We start from the raw sequence: 12,575 nt of genomic DNA on the forward strand, positions 1-12,575 counted from the left end.
GCGGTGGACTTTGTTAGGGAGCTACACCCCACCTGTTGCATTCAAGAGGGCTTTTTGCGGGGCGCGGCAGACGTGTTCTGGAACACGACTAACAATGCAATGTCCGCCAACAACACCGAGTCGAGACTGCAATGACTCCGTGGATACGTGGTTAGCTGCGGCATGGGGCGGGCTTGTCGGGAACGGCGGAGATGATAAGGGACAAGTCTGATTGGGTCAATTGGCCCAGATCAAGCTCCGATCGCCCTCCGATGGTCCCTTGTTCCCAACATTGCCGTCGTCCACTTTCGTCCACTTTGTGCCGTGCGCGGGAATCCAGGGCGGTCTGACTGACTCTTTCCTTAGGTATATGAGTAGTAAATAGATATTACTGTCCTCTGTCCTCCTTCGAGTGTCCTCTTCTTGTCTTGTCCCGTGTCTGAGCGAAGAGATCATCATTCATCTGCTTTCTTTTCTTTTCCCCCCCACGATATCCACTTTAGTCCTTTTTTTATTTAGAGAGGAGTTGTGTTGTTTCCAGCCATTGATACCCAAACTTGACCAAAACACCAAAACCAACACATCACCAACATGTTCCGCACCTCCCTCCGCAGGGCTGCGGCCTTCCAGCCCTCGAGGCCATGCTTCGGTGCCTTCTCCGCCACCGCTGCCCGCCAGTACAGCGCCGCCGCCGGCACTGCCGATATGGACCCTTCCAAGCTCAAGGTCGAGAAGAGCACCCAGCCCAAGCCCCTTCTTGAGCCCAAGGAGCTCGTCTTTGGCCGCAACTTCACTGGTAACGTCCCCTTGCCTCCAAACGGAAGAATGCGCAAAACAGCTTTTAACTAACAACCCTTCTAACCAACAGACCATATGCTCACCATCGAATGGACCAAAGAGAATGGCTGGAACGCGCCCGAGATCAAGCCTTACCAGAACCTCTCTCTCGACCCCGCCACCTGCGTCTTCCACTACGCTTTCGAGTGTTTCGAGGGCATGAAGGCGTACAAGGACAAGGCCGGCAAGATCCGCCTCTTCCGCCCCGACAAGAACATGGCGCGCTTCAACAAGTCGGCCGCCCGCATCGCCCTTCCCACTTTCAACCCGCCCGCCCTGATCGACCTGATCGCCAAGCTGGTCAAGCTCGACAGTCGCTTCATCCCCGAGCAGCGCGGCTACTCTCTGTACCTTCGCCCGACCATGATCGGCACGCAAAAGACCCTCGGCGTCGGTCCCCCCGGTTCGGCTCTGCTCTACGTCATCGCCTCCCCCGTCGGCCCTTACTACCCCACGGGCTTCAAGGCCGTCTCGCTCGAGGCGACCGACTACGCCGTGCGCGCCTGGCCCGGCGGTGTCGGTGACAAGAAGCTCGGCGCCAACTACGCGCCCTGCATCGTGCCCCAGGTCGAGGCCATGAGCCGCGGTTTCCAGCAGAACCTGTGGCTTTTCGGCGAGGAGGAGTACGTCACCGAGGTCGGCACCATGAACTTCTTCGTTGCTCTCAAGGACAAGAAGACCGGTCAGAAGACCCTCGTCACCGCTCCCCTCGACGGCACCATCCTCGAGGGCGTCACGCGTGACTCCGTCCTCGCGCTGGCTCGTGAGAGGCTGGAGCCTGAGGGCTGGAAGATTGAGGAGCGCAAGTACACGATGAAGGAGCTTGCCGAGGCGGCCAACGAGGGCCGTCTCATTGAGGCTTTCGGCGCGGGTACCGCCGCTATCGTGAGCCCGGTCCGCTCCATCAGCTGGAAGGGCCAGCTCGTCAACTGCGGTCTTAAGCCCGAGGAGGAGAGCGGCGAGCTTACCATGAAGATCAAGAACTGGATGGAGGCCAGGCAGTACGGTGATGAGGAGCATGAGTGGAGCTATGTTTGCGAGTAAAGAAGAAGAAGATTTTATAGATACCTGAACGGCGTGGCGTGATGAGAAGACAAAAATGATTTAAGCGAAGATTTTTTATTCACATGAAAAGTTAACATTTTGGAGACTTTTTTCCTGTATATACTTTGTTTGGGGGTTATGACATGGGATTTGCGGAGATAGCTGGTTTACGACAAAGTCTGTTTTCACCTTCCACAAGTTGCCTTCGGGTTGCCTATTTCCGTCGTGATACACACATCGCATTTGACGGACAATAAGTACCTAACTGTCTGCAAAAATGAGAGGGTTGGTTGAAGAGCACTGCACAAAAACAAATAACAAAAGGGGTTAAGGGTGTCCGATAGTGCCAAAGGCAGATAGATTCGAACGCCGTTGCTACTAGACTAGGTAGATAAGAGGGCAGGTACGGACCGGGGACTAAAGTGGCGCGCTTCACCTCTTAAGGTTGCCGCCTACGCTTTCGAGGCTGTCTTATCCGACGACTGCGTGTCCAGTGTTGAATGTACAACCCCGAACACAGACTCTAAGTACTACTACTTGAGCCAGGGCCGGCCTATGCCTCCCTGCCATCTACGACCAATTCATCTGTGATGAGCCTCAAAAGAGACCGAGGCTTTCAACACCTTACCTTGAAACTCATTGAGAAGGAGGAGTTATTTTATCCAGCGGTGATGATGCCTTCTGTAATAGCCATTGAAAAAAGAGCTGATTCGCACGACTACGAATCAGAACAGTTTGGTCGCTTCATCAACCCCTAATACCCACCATAATCTAACATTATAGGAATGATAGAGTGGAGAGGCGTAACGAATGGAATAAAGCATACAACCACCGTCTATCAGTATAGCAAAAGCAACAAGCCTCCTCAGTCTATCGCATCCCTATGATAACAGGATCCCAGCCTCCTTTTAGTTGTAACAGCAGAGCCTCCGTCCATAATAACAGCTATAAAACCTACCATCGTACCTCTCAAGCAAAACGCAATATGATATACAGATGGAAAGGGCAACTTGTCAAAGTCTACAGAGTCGACCTTGACAAGCAGACCTGACGAAAAGTGGTGATGGGGGGAGTATGTGTACGTATGTATGTTTTTCTCAAATGATCAATTCCATCGTCTAAGCAGTGCAGTGCAAGTCGCAATGAATTCGCCGTCCCGCAAACCGTCCAATCCCAAGCATCCCATCCGCCCCGCCTTCATCTCACTTTCTAATTTCATTGCTCCGTCGCATGTCCCCCATCGAATTCATCGTCTAGACCTGGCGGTGGTGTGTGAAAAGGCCGTCCTGTGTAACCGGTCCCTGATCGTTGTGTTGTTGCTTGTTACTGCTGTACTTGTTTGGCTGGGCTGTCTCGACTGTTCCTGTATCCCATCTCTCCGTCCGTAAACCACCGTCTCGTATGATTTGGAGTATTGCCGTTGTTGTCCCGCACTTCGTTTTATGAATGCATGGTCGATCGAGGTGTGGGGGGTTGGTTATGCTCGAACAAGACGTTTACTTCTCGGGATGAGGATCCTCGAGGATGCCCTCGGCCTCTAGTCGGCGGCGAGCCTCTTCGAGAGCCCATGTTTGGATGCTGTTGGTGGGTATGTTAGCTTATGTCCAGTTCAGACAGCTGAATTGTCTCCTAGCACAAGTCCCTCCTCAGAACCACATGTTTTCGGTCTTTGAGTCCTGTCGCAGTTGTGGAGAACCGCCACTCTTCTCCCCATAGATCCCCATAATCCGCCTCCTCTCACCATCTCCCCTCTTTTCCTCGTTCCCTTCCTCTTCCAATCTTTCTCTGCCCCTCCATCCCCCCCTCAGTCCCACCCATCCCTCATCCTCTGCCTCCTCAATCTCCTCCCCCTCATTCTCCCAAACTCCCCCATCCAAACCACCAAGAAAGGAACATACCTAGTATCAGGCTTAAAAGCATACGCAATAGTAGCAACAACAAAGCTACCGCAGATTCCATAAAAGAAGGGTCCCTCCCATCCTTCCTTCTTGTACTCCTCGCCGGGCCGCACGCCGAACAGCCAGCCGCTGGGCGGGTCGTAGTGCGGGGCGCCGCCGCCGCGGACGGCAACGGTGGTGGTGAATGCGCGCCGGGAGGCAAGCTGGGCGGCGCAGCCGAGGGCGCCGGCTGAGGCGCGGAGGAGAGTGGGGGATGGCATTTTTGGTTTGTTTGTGGTTCGGTGGTTTGGTTGAGATGGTGCGATCGGTTTGGTGGTGTGGTGAGGTGAGGTTGAGAACAGTCGGGTGCGATGCGACAGACTGTTGAGTTGAAGATGGTTTGGTAGTTGAGGGTTGGATGGAGGTTGTTGAATGACAGATGCAACCCCCGACTGATTGATTACTCAATTGAATCGAACTGACGGAACGGGAAATCCGGGGCAATGTGGAGTTGCGCTTCGTTCACGAACGGTAAGGGCGTTTCTCCACTATGCTGTGTCCGCGTGGGTGCGTGATGATGGAGCCGGGCGCGGGAGGCGGGCGGAGTTTGATGATGCCAGGTGATGGAGTTGCAAGGAGCGAGGCAGTTCCAGTTGTGGTGGTGGATTGTGGTCGCAGTTTGCGACTGGGCTGGGCAAGCTGTCGTCGGTTGCGACCGATTGATTGGTTGGTGAGTTCGTGAATGACTGGATTGGTGTAAGCATAAGCGGTGCGGGCACCGGAGAGGGGTCTGTGCGCGAATTAATGAATGTGTGAGAGGGGAGTTGTGCAAGAAGCTGTCACGTGCGGGGAAGCTGGCCGATATCTTCCGGTTGAGTGGTGATGAGGGGTTAGGGTTGGATGTGCTGAACTGTAGATGGTTCCTTCCAAGTGAACAACATCGTCGTACTTCCCCTTTGGACACTCAATCACAGATCGTCAAAAAAAGGCCTGCAAAGTTTGGTAGTAAGTGGACGGGATTTTAAGTTTCAAATGGATCTTGTCCATAAGAAAAAGAACAGCGCAGAATTTTGGTCCGTTTTCTTTGGCGGCACAGCATAACACCATGCCGATTCTTACACCGGCCGTCAGAATCGGGGTATAATCCCGAGTAAGTATAATCCCGAGTAAGCATGGTCCGACAATGATACTAGATTACCCTCGTATGAGAGAAGAATTGAAGGGGAATATTGCATGATAGTTTTGACATGGCCGAGTTCTATATGTGAGCAATCACCAAGCCGGGCGAAAAGGGTGTGTGAGCGGTTACGAAGTCGGATGTTGGGGTGAGTGTTGTTGAGAGCAAGACGATGACCGGGCATTTCCACGTATTTATCACACGCAGCAGCAGTTCAAAGACTTGTTTTCACGGAGACAAAGAACAAGTAATGAGCGTTTTGTTGGAGGAAAGAAAAACGAGATCATTCGACCCTGACGGCGTGAACAAGTAGAAGCGAAGTACGAAAACGTCCAAACGCCCAACCTATTTGGAACTATAACCGGAGATTGGCCACACAAGGTGGGAGTAAAAAATTATAGAAAGGAACGAAAGAAAAGAAAAAGAGAAGAGAAATTGACGAAATGGATTTCAAACAAGGTAGAAATCCTGCCTCTCACTCTCCAGCTTATCCGCAAGCTCTCCATCCATGATCCCGTCACAATATGCCTCGCCCACAAAGGTGTAGGTGTTGTCTCCGTTGCCTTTTAGCCTGATCACATATGGTATCCTATCTCCGCAGAAAATGACGACGACGTCTCCAACTTTTGAACGCCGGGGAGCCATCCCCAGATACCCTTTTGTGGCGGTAACGTAGGGAGATCTCTTATCTGATATACGTGTATGATGTGTATATAATTTGGCGCTCGTAAGTTCGTCCCACTGATCTTCGATATATTTTGAGGCTTCCGAATATGGATCCAGATCGTTGTTTTGGATCGCTTCTCTTAGGCGGTATGTATAGCACCTCCAGGCTTCCTTTAACTGTTGGAAGGCAGGAGTGACTGTCTCTGGTTTTGCCCTACAGTAGTCAAGATCCTTGAGACCACGCCCTTCCTTCCACTGGTCAGTAATGGTAACACGCTATTCTGCTTCATCGCGCCTCGAACTACTCGGATATATGTCGGAGTTCTTCTCGGAGAGAACTTGCAACCTCTTGAAGGCTGCAAAGTACCCCATAGCATAATAGCAATACCTAACATCGGTAGCCGTATGAAAGTCCCACGGAATGCCCATTGCGTTAATGGTATCGACCAAATAGCCACAAAGTCCAAGTGTCGCATCGTCAGGGGGAGGTAGAAGGTCTACCGCGGTAAACTTCCCGCAGGCCGAAACAGAGGCAAACCTGGACGTCCACGTTCGTAGGACTCTTTTCTCTCATTGGACCAGTCTGGTACCCATGAAGGTAGCGGGATATCAGCATCGTTATCCTCGACCTTGTCCTTTGGAAACTGTGCATACCGAAGAAGGTAGACACTTGCTTCCTTTTTAATGATCACCCGTGCTGTCTGCGTCAGCACTGTTGCAGTCGATGTTGTTTCAGTGTAATCCAGCCAGATACCAAGCCTTTCCGAATCGTACGCTAGGCCAAGCAGTCCGTAAATTCTATCCCGATACTGTGTAGAACGGAATGGGGCCATACTAAATACTTCGGGAGCTGATACCTCTATCAGTAGTTCGAGTAAAGACATTCCCTTTTGTCGCAATAGGCGCTGCCATTGTCTCAACCCAAAAAGACTTAGCTGGAATCTACCGAGTCGACAATCACTTGGCAGTGAGTTGAGCATGACAAGTCTCTCCAAAAGGTCTGCAGGAACCTGAACATTTGCATTCTCCCTTGCAAATGACAAGCCCCGGAACACATCCACAGCTATGCTCAAAATCTCTTCGTGCAATACAAGACGGCCGCAAACAATGTTTACCTTTGCAGAGAGGCAAAACTCTTGAATGACCCATATCCGCGAGAACCAACTCCTTTCAGAAAAAGCCAGAACCTTCCTTTCGCGTGCTAGGGGAACAAAAATGTCTATTGCTTGTTGGAGTAAATCTCGTTCGGTAGGCTCCCGGAGATCGCAATTAAGTTGAACACCAGACATATACATCGATTGAACGTATGAAAGTAGGCCAGGACACCCAAAGCTTTCCAAGTAGAAAGCTAGTTGGAAGAACGCCTTCATCACTTCATCGGAGCTGTCAGCGGCCGGGCCAAGCCAAGCATATGTAGTGTCTGCTGATGAGTAGATGCTCCCCATAATCTGAACTTGACAAGATTTTTCTTTGGCGTCTTCTTGGTTGATGCAGATCTGGTCAATCCACAGGGGGGTATATGTTACGATCCAATAAGGGATCACTTATGTAATTAGCTACATAGACCAATAAGGAGGGCGCTGCAGTACCAGCGCCGCCGGAGCGGCGCAGCGGCGCACCATAGAGAACCCTTATATAAAGAAGTCTCCCAGACCTCTTATATAGGGCTCCTCAGCAGGCAATAGCTATCACATCTTATCAATACCTTTTGGCTATTCTTACCGTTGTTCTGATCCCAGCGATATACTCCTGTGCTTGTAACGGTTCGTCACAGTATACGCGAGGGAATGATCTCTGGGTGTGCCGTCTATCTGCATGATCGTGAGATCAAGGAGGTGGCGCAAGCAGATATCCAGTGTCAGAGTGATAGGAAGGAGTCGTGCATCCGTAGACTGGTGAATAGCACCGTGACCCTCTGCCGATTCAAGACGCTGATCGCGACTGAGAACTCGTAAGTTATGGGTTCGGTCATTATCACCCCATGCATATGAGAGAGAAGCATATTTGGGTGCGTCCGATAGAGTTACAGTATAGATTTCGCCGTAGAGATTGCCATCAGGACAGACGGAGGCTGGCAAAAGCTTCAAGAGACGAACTGAAGTACTGGCGTTGGAAAGAGGGACGGAGTCATAGCTGAACTTGTTCGCGCCGGTCTCAGACATTGTGGCTTGGGGAGAACCTCGGGGCGTAGTGAAGGATAAAGAGGAGAGATGAACGGTGCGAGTCAGGTCGGAAGTGACGTGAATGTGATAAGAAACCGCACGACCGCAAGCTGGAGCTCCGGAAGTCGCAGCAACGTAAGGTTGTTGGAAGTGGGGATGGTTTCAGGAGAAAGCGAACCCAAACTGATGGCGAAGAGAAGGCAGCGGAGGGAGGTGGAAGGAAAAGAGTCAAGGGCGATGAACTTAAAGATGAACTACAACAGGCTATGAAAAAAATGTTGAACAAAGCGGGAGAAAGATCAAGCACCAAGGGCTTAAGGATTGGTTAAGAAGAGGCGAGGCACGGGCATGCTCTACCTAGCCAAAACATAAAGAGTATGAAATGGAGGGACGAGGATGGCCACGACGAATGACGCCGATGACGGTGCGTACTGTAGTGGAAAACAGCAAAGGATGGATGACAGGAGACGGGGAAGAGACCAGTGCAGATGTTCTTTTTTGCCCGAGAGAAGGTTGGGCAACAAGGTGCGCGGAAGTCGGCCAGTTAAATGGGCCCAATAATTCCAATGAGACCTCAAGGCCACAGCGCTCGCACCCCGGTTTTTTCTTCTTCCATTTGTTCGACCTTTCCCAGTATTTTGGATAACTCGTTGTTCCTTCCTCGCAAAGACTGAAGTCCATGGAAGGCACCGAAAGGACGGTCAATCATCTCCATTGGAAAATGGAAGGTGCGAATCGCATCCAAGCTGCATCACCAGGAAAATCTTTCCCTCTCGAGCGCCGCTACATAGCACTTGCCGTCCTCCCACAAACAAAGAAATTGCGCCAATCTACGACGGAGGCAACGTGCCCCGTCTTTTTAGCATGTCTCAGCTGAGCAAAGCGATGATTGTTTTCCCGGGATCTCAAGTGTCAGGAACAGAAAAAACCGGAAGGTTCACACGACGCCATACCCAATATTCCTCCGGTCTACACATCAAACAAGGTAAAACTCCCTCTTCTCCCCTTCCAAATCAAACCTCCCCTCCAACTCCCCATCCATGATCCCATCACAATACGCCTCCCCAACAAAGATGTATCTATCACCACTCTGTTCTTCTTCTCTTGAAGCCCCCGAAGCCACCACCGGCCTAATAACAAACGGTACTCTCCCCCCACCAAAAACCACAACCAAATCACCTGGTCGAGCATGTTCCGGCGCCATGCCCAAGTACCCTTTCTCTCTGGTCACGAGCGGCCTTTTATCACGCATCCGACCCGCGTCAAAAATGTACGAACCGGGAGTGACGTTCAGCTCTAACCATCGGTCTTTTATCGGATCGGAGGAGTCCATGAGGCCCTCGCAGTGCGTTTTGCTAAATGCCACAGTCCTTCCAGCTGGACTGGGATTGATGGTGCTAAAGTTGAGGATGTCATTGGGGTAGAGAACGATGGTGTCGCTCGATTGGGGGGTTTTCGGGTCCCCTAGGTAGTGGATGGAGGTTTGTTGGGGTCGGCGATGATGACTTCTATGTGGTTTGATGGTGGTGGATGGGCTGGAGATGATGATGTCGGGTCTGGGGTATCGTGGGAGGAGGGATTGATCTCTGTGTTGTTCCTTGATGAGGGAGACTCTGAAGCTGTAACAACGGCTTGTTGGTTCAAGTTTTGAGCGGCAACTTCTGCTGAACGGCTGCTAGCGATACGCACACGTCCGGAGTCGGGTATGCTTGACCCCGGGATATTATGGATCATTATCCCTCGGTCTTTGACGAACTGTCGCAGCTCTGGGCTTAAATCTCCTCCTCCGCCTTGTTTTTCATCCCGGTTCAACAAAATATTGACACGGCAAAACTCTAGCAGCTCTTGGAAAGCTGACAGGGTGCTGGACGTTGCGGGCTCTCTGGACACAAAAGCTGAGAATGGCTTCCCTGGGGCCCATTCTCCGGATTGGCCGTGGTAACGACGATCCCCCACAGTCAGACGCCAGAAGGCCTCATCACGCCGGGAAGACGTTGGGTAGATATCATCGCCCTTTTCGTTGGACATATTCCATAGTCGCATCAGTGACTCAAAATATTTGACAATCAACTCAGGAGTGCGGTTGGTGGTTGAGGGCCATGGGACACCCAAGTCCTCAATCGTGTCAACAACAACGCCACGGAGACCAAGGACCGCAGGGCTCGAGGTTGGCATAATCTCGGCTGTTAGAAACTTCCCGCACGCCGAGTAATCTGTCTCCAACGCCAGACTACACTCGGTATCATTTGCCCAGTCCGGTACCCACGACGGCAGAGATGCCAACTGGACACCACCATCAACTCCGTCGTCATCGTCTTCAACATTCGCCTTTGGAAACTGCGCAAAGCGAAAAACATGAAGCTGCGACTCCTTCTGAATGATAGCTCGCGCCACCTGGGTTAGAACCTCAGCAGTCGATGTCGATCTTCTATAATCCGGCCGAATGTCCAAATCCTCAGCATCGCTCGCCAGACCGAGTAACCCATAAATCCTATCGCGGTACTTGGTAGCTTGCGGAACCACGCGATCATCGGCCGTACTAGCGGATGTAAACATTCTCTCCAGCAGATTACGCAACGGCGTCCGTCTTCCCTGTCTCTGCCACAGCCGCATCCCAAATAAGTGTCCCAACCTTACCGGCATTCGCTCCATCGGCACCGACTGAAGCAACGCAAGACTCTCGCCGATCTCCTCGCGCACCGCCATCGGCAGAGCATACACATTTGCTCTAATCCGATCAAAAAGCAGAAACAGTTCCTGCGCCAGACACAGAAGCTCGCCAAACGTCATGGTGCGTCCACACGCCACGAGCACGTTTTTATTGAGACAAAACTCCTGTATCACCCACACTCTCGAAAACCAACTTCTCTTCAGCCACGCCTCCAGCTTGCTGGACACCGCCAGCGGGACAAAAACCGGTATGACCTTCCTCAGCAGCTCTTTTACTTCCGGATGCGTTTCCAGCTTATCAAAGAGCGCCTCATCAGGGTTCGGCACCCAATTCATCGGCGGCCCACCAAGCACTCCTCCCGAGTGGTGCATAGTCAAGTATCCCATCGCCGCCAACCCTTGCATCACCTCATCGCAGGCGTCTGCGTCAGGACCAAGCCACACAAGCACTTTATCCGCTAGCGAGTAGATCTCCTTCATGAGCGCCACCTGAAACCCCTTTTCTTCGTCGTCGTCCTGGTTGATGCAGATCTGATCGATCCAGAGCGCCGGAGGGTGGGTTGGTCCCCAGCGGCAGTTGAATCGGCAAAGGGTGCGCAGGCAGGTGTCTAGGGGGGGCGTGATGCTGAGGAAGGACGCGTTTTTGTAAAGGTCCTGGGATAAAGAGCCCTTGTCGGGGTCATGATGGTTTTCTTTGAGGGTTTGGAACTGGGATTGGGAAAGGATTCGTATGCGACGGGACTTGGTGCCTTCGCCCCAGGCGTAGGAGAGGGCGGTATGGGGCGGTGGTGATGATGAGGAGGAGGAGGAGATGATGGAGGTGGTGTAGAGCGTACAGTAGAGGTCTTCGGTGTCGGAGTGGTTGTAGCCGGGGCAGATTTCCAGGAGACGGATGGTGGTGTTGGGGTCGGGGAGAGGGCAGGCTGAGGTGTAGTTGAAGCGGGGGGCTGAGCAGGTTGAGGCGATGGGAGATGATGAGACGGAGGAGGGAGTGACGTTTGAGGGGAGTTGGATGTAGGGGTGTGCGTGGCCCATTGTGGTTGCTGAGAGGAGTTACATGGAGTCTAAAAGACAACTGGGTCATCAGATGTCAGACACTCACTGATATTGAGTGAGTGCCGAAGTATGCCGGATGGAAGATGCAGACACCGAAAGAGGGCAATTATGAAGCTATTCCCATTAGATAGCTAGGTGAAGATATTCAGCAGCTGAAGTTGCCAAAAAAAAACGAAGTGCCTGAATCTCAGCCGTCAGACTTGAGCGTAAGCTGACACATTTTTGTTGCGGGGAACTTGATAGGCTAGAGTGCACCAGTATTTCGGTAAGCGCCAAGCCTTTCTTCACTTCTCAGTTCTCACCTATATAACTTCTTGGAGTGGTTTCGTTTCGTTTGTCAAAGTCCGTCGAACGTGAGAAGCGAACCACTGGAGGAGGTTGAAGCTATCGTCACTTCACAACTGTCTCTCTCTGTCGATGCACTCGCACCAAGCAGCAATGTCTGGTTCATGATCTTACTGAAAGTGCCTTGATTTCACGACCTGGTCCTCGGACTACCTTAACTCCGGCCGGCCGGCCCCTCGAGTGTCGAGTATCAGCAGCATACAGACGAGCAGTGGTCTGGGAAGATAGGAACAATTGACCCCGATGGAAGCGTGAGATGAAAGTTGTGCATTTGCTGCTACGTGCGGGGAAGCTGGCCGATATGATGAGAGGGGTATGAGGGGTTAGGGTTGGGCGTGGATGAATGGTTCCTTCCACGTTCGCAGCATCGGATCATCGCACTTTCCCTCCAGACACTCGATCACACTTCGTCGGAGAAGACTCTTCAGAATCTGAAATTGGGTGGAATTGAAATTGTCCAACCTTCTTGTCTGCCACAGCCTTAACAGCACACCATTTTATCCGATCTCTTGATTGTTAGGTACCACATGGAATGGCAACACAACGGCGGCTATCCGCTACTATGATAGGCTGATTTTGGTCACTGCCTGTTCACAATTTTCGCAGAAAGGTCAAGTCTGGCAAGGCTGAAAACCTCCATAACGTTCAACAAGATACGGGTTTTTTTTTTGTTGGCTTGGTTCTTTTTTCCCAGGGTTGAACGGGAGAGAACTGGAGCTCTCACTGGCCCCCTCAGAGGGAACACTGGTCTTCGTTTCGGAC

At 51.8% G+C, this 12,575-nt stretch overlaps 3 protein-coding genes across 3 annotated transcripts; 1 reads left to right on the forward strand and 2 right to left on the reverse strand.

The window, feature by feature from the left end:
• The first annotated feature begins 315 nt into the window (after positions 1 to 315).
• SMAC4_03391 (uncharacterized protein) lies at positions 316 to 1,974 on the forward strand. Its single transcript, XM_003353025.2, has 2 exons — positions 316 to 775; positions 848 to 1,974. The coding sequence occupies exons 1-2, from the start codon at positions 571 to 573 to the stop codon at positions 1,858 to 1,860; spliced, it is 1,218 nt and encodes a 405-aa protein (XP_003353073.1). The 5' UTR covers positions 316 to 570; the 3' UTR covers positions 1,861 to 1,974.
• A 465-nt stretch (positions 1,975 to 2,439) lies between these two features.
• Positions 2,440 to 4,414, reverse strand: SMAC4_12847 (uncharacterized protein). The gene is made up of 2 exons (XM_066091105.1): positions 3,759 to 4,414; positions 2,440 to 3,438 (listed from the first exon to the last, which is right to left on the reverse strand). The coding sequence occupies exons 1-2, from the start codon at positions 4,016 to 4,018 to the stop codon at positions 3,357 to 3,359; spliced, it is 342 nt and encodes a 113-aa protein (XP_065947696.1). The 5' UTR covers positions 4,019 to 4,414; the 3' UTR covers positions 2,440 to 3,356.
• A 4,792-nt stretch (positions 4,415 to 9,206) lies between these two features.
• Positions 9,207 to 11,447, reverse strand: SMAC4_03390 (uncharacterized protein; the record flags this gene model as incomplete). Its single annotated transcript, XM_003353024.1, has 1 exon — positions 9,207 to 11,447. One exon carries the CDS (start codon positions 11,445 to 11,447, stop codon positions 9,207 to 9,209), a length of 2,241 nt encoding a protein of 746 aa, XP_003353072.1.
• Between the last annotated feature and the right edge of the window lie 1,128 nt (positions 11,448 to 12,575).

Source organism: Sordaria macrospora, chromosome 7 (genome assembly GCF_033870435.1).
Source record: "Sordaria macrospora chromosome 7, complete sequence".
NCBI classification, from domain to species: Eukaryota; Fungi; Ascomycota; class Sordariomycetes; order Sordariales; family Sordariaceae; genus Sordaria; species Sordaria macrospora.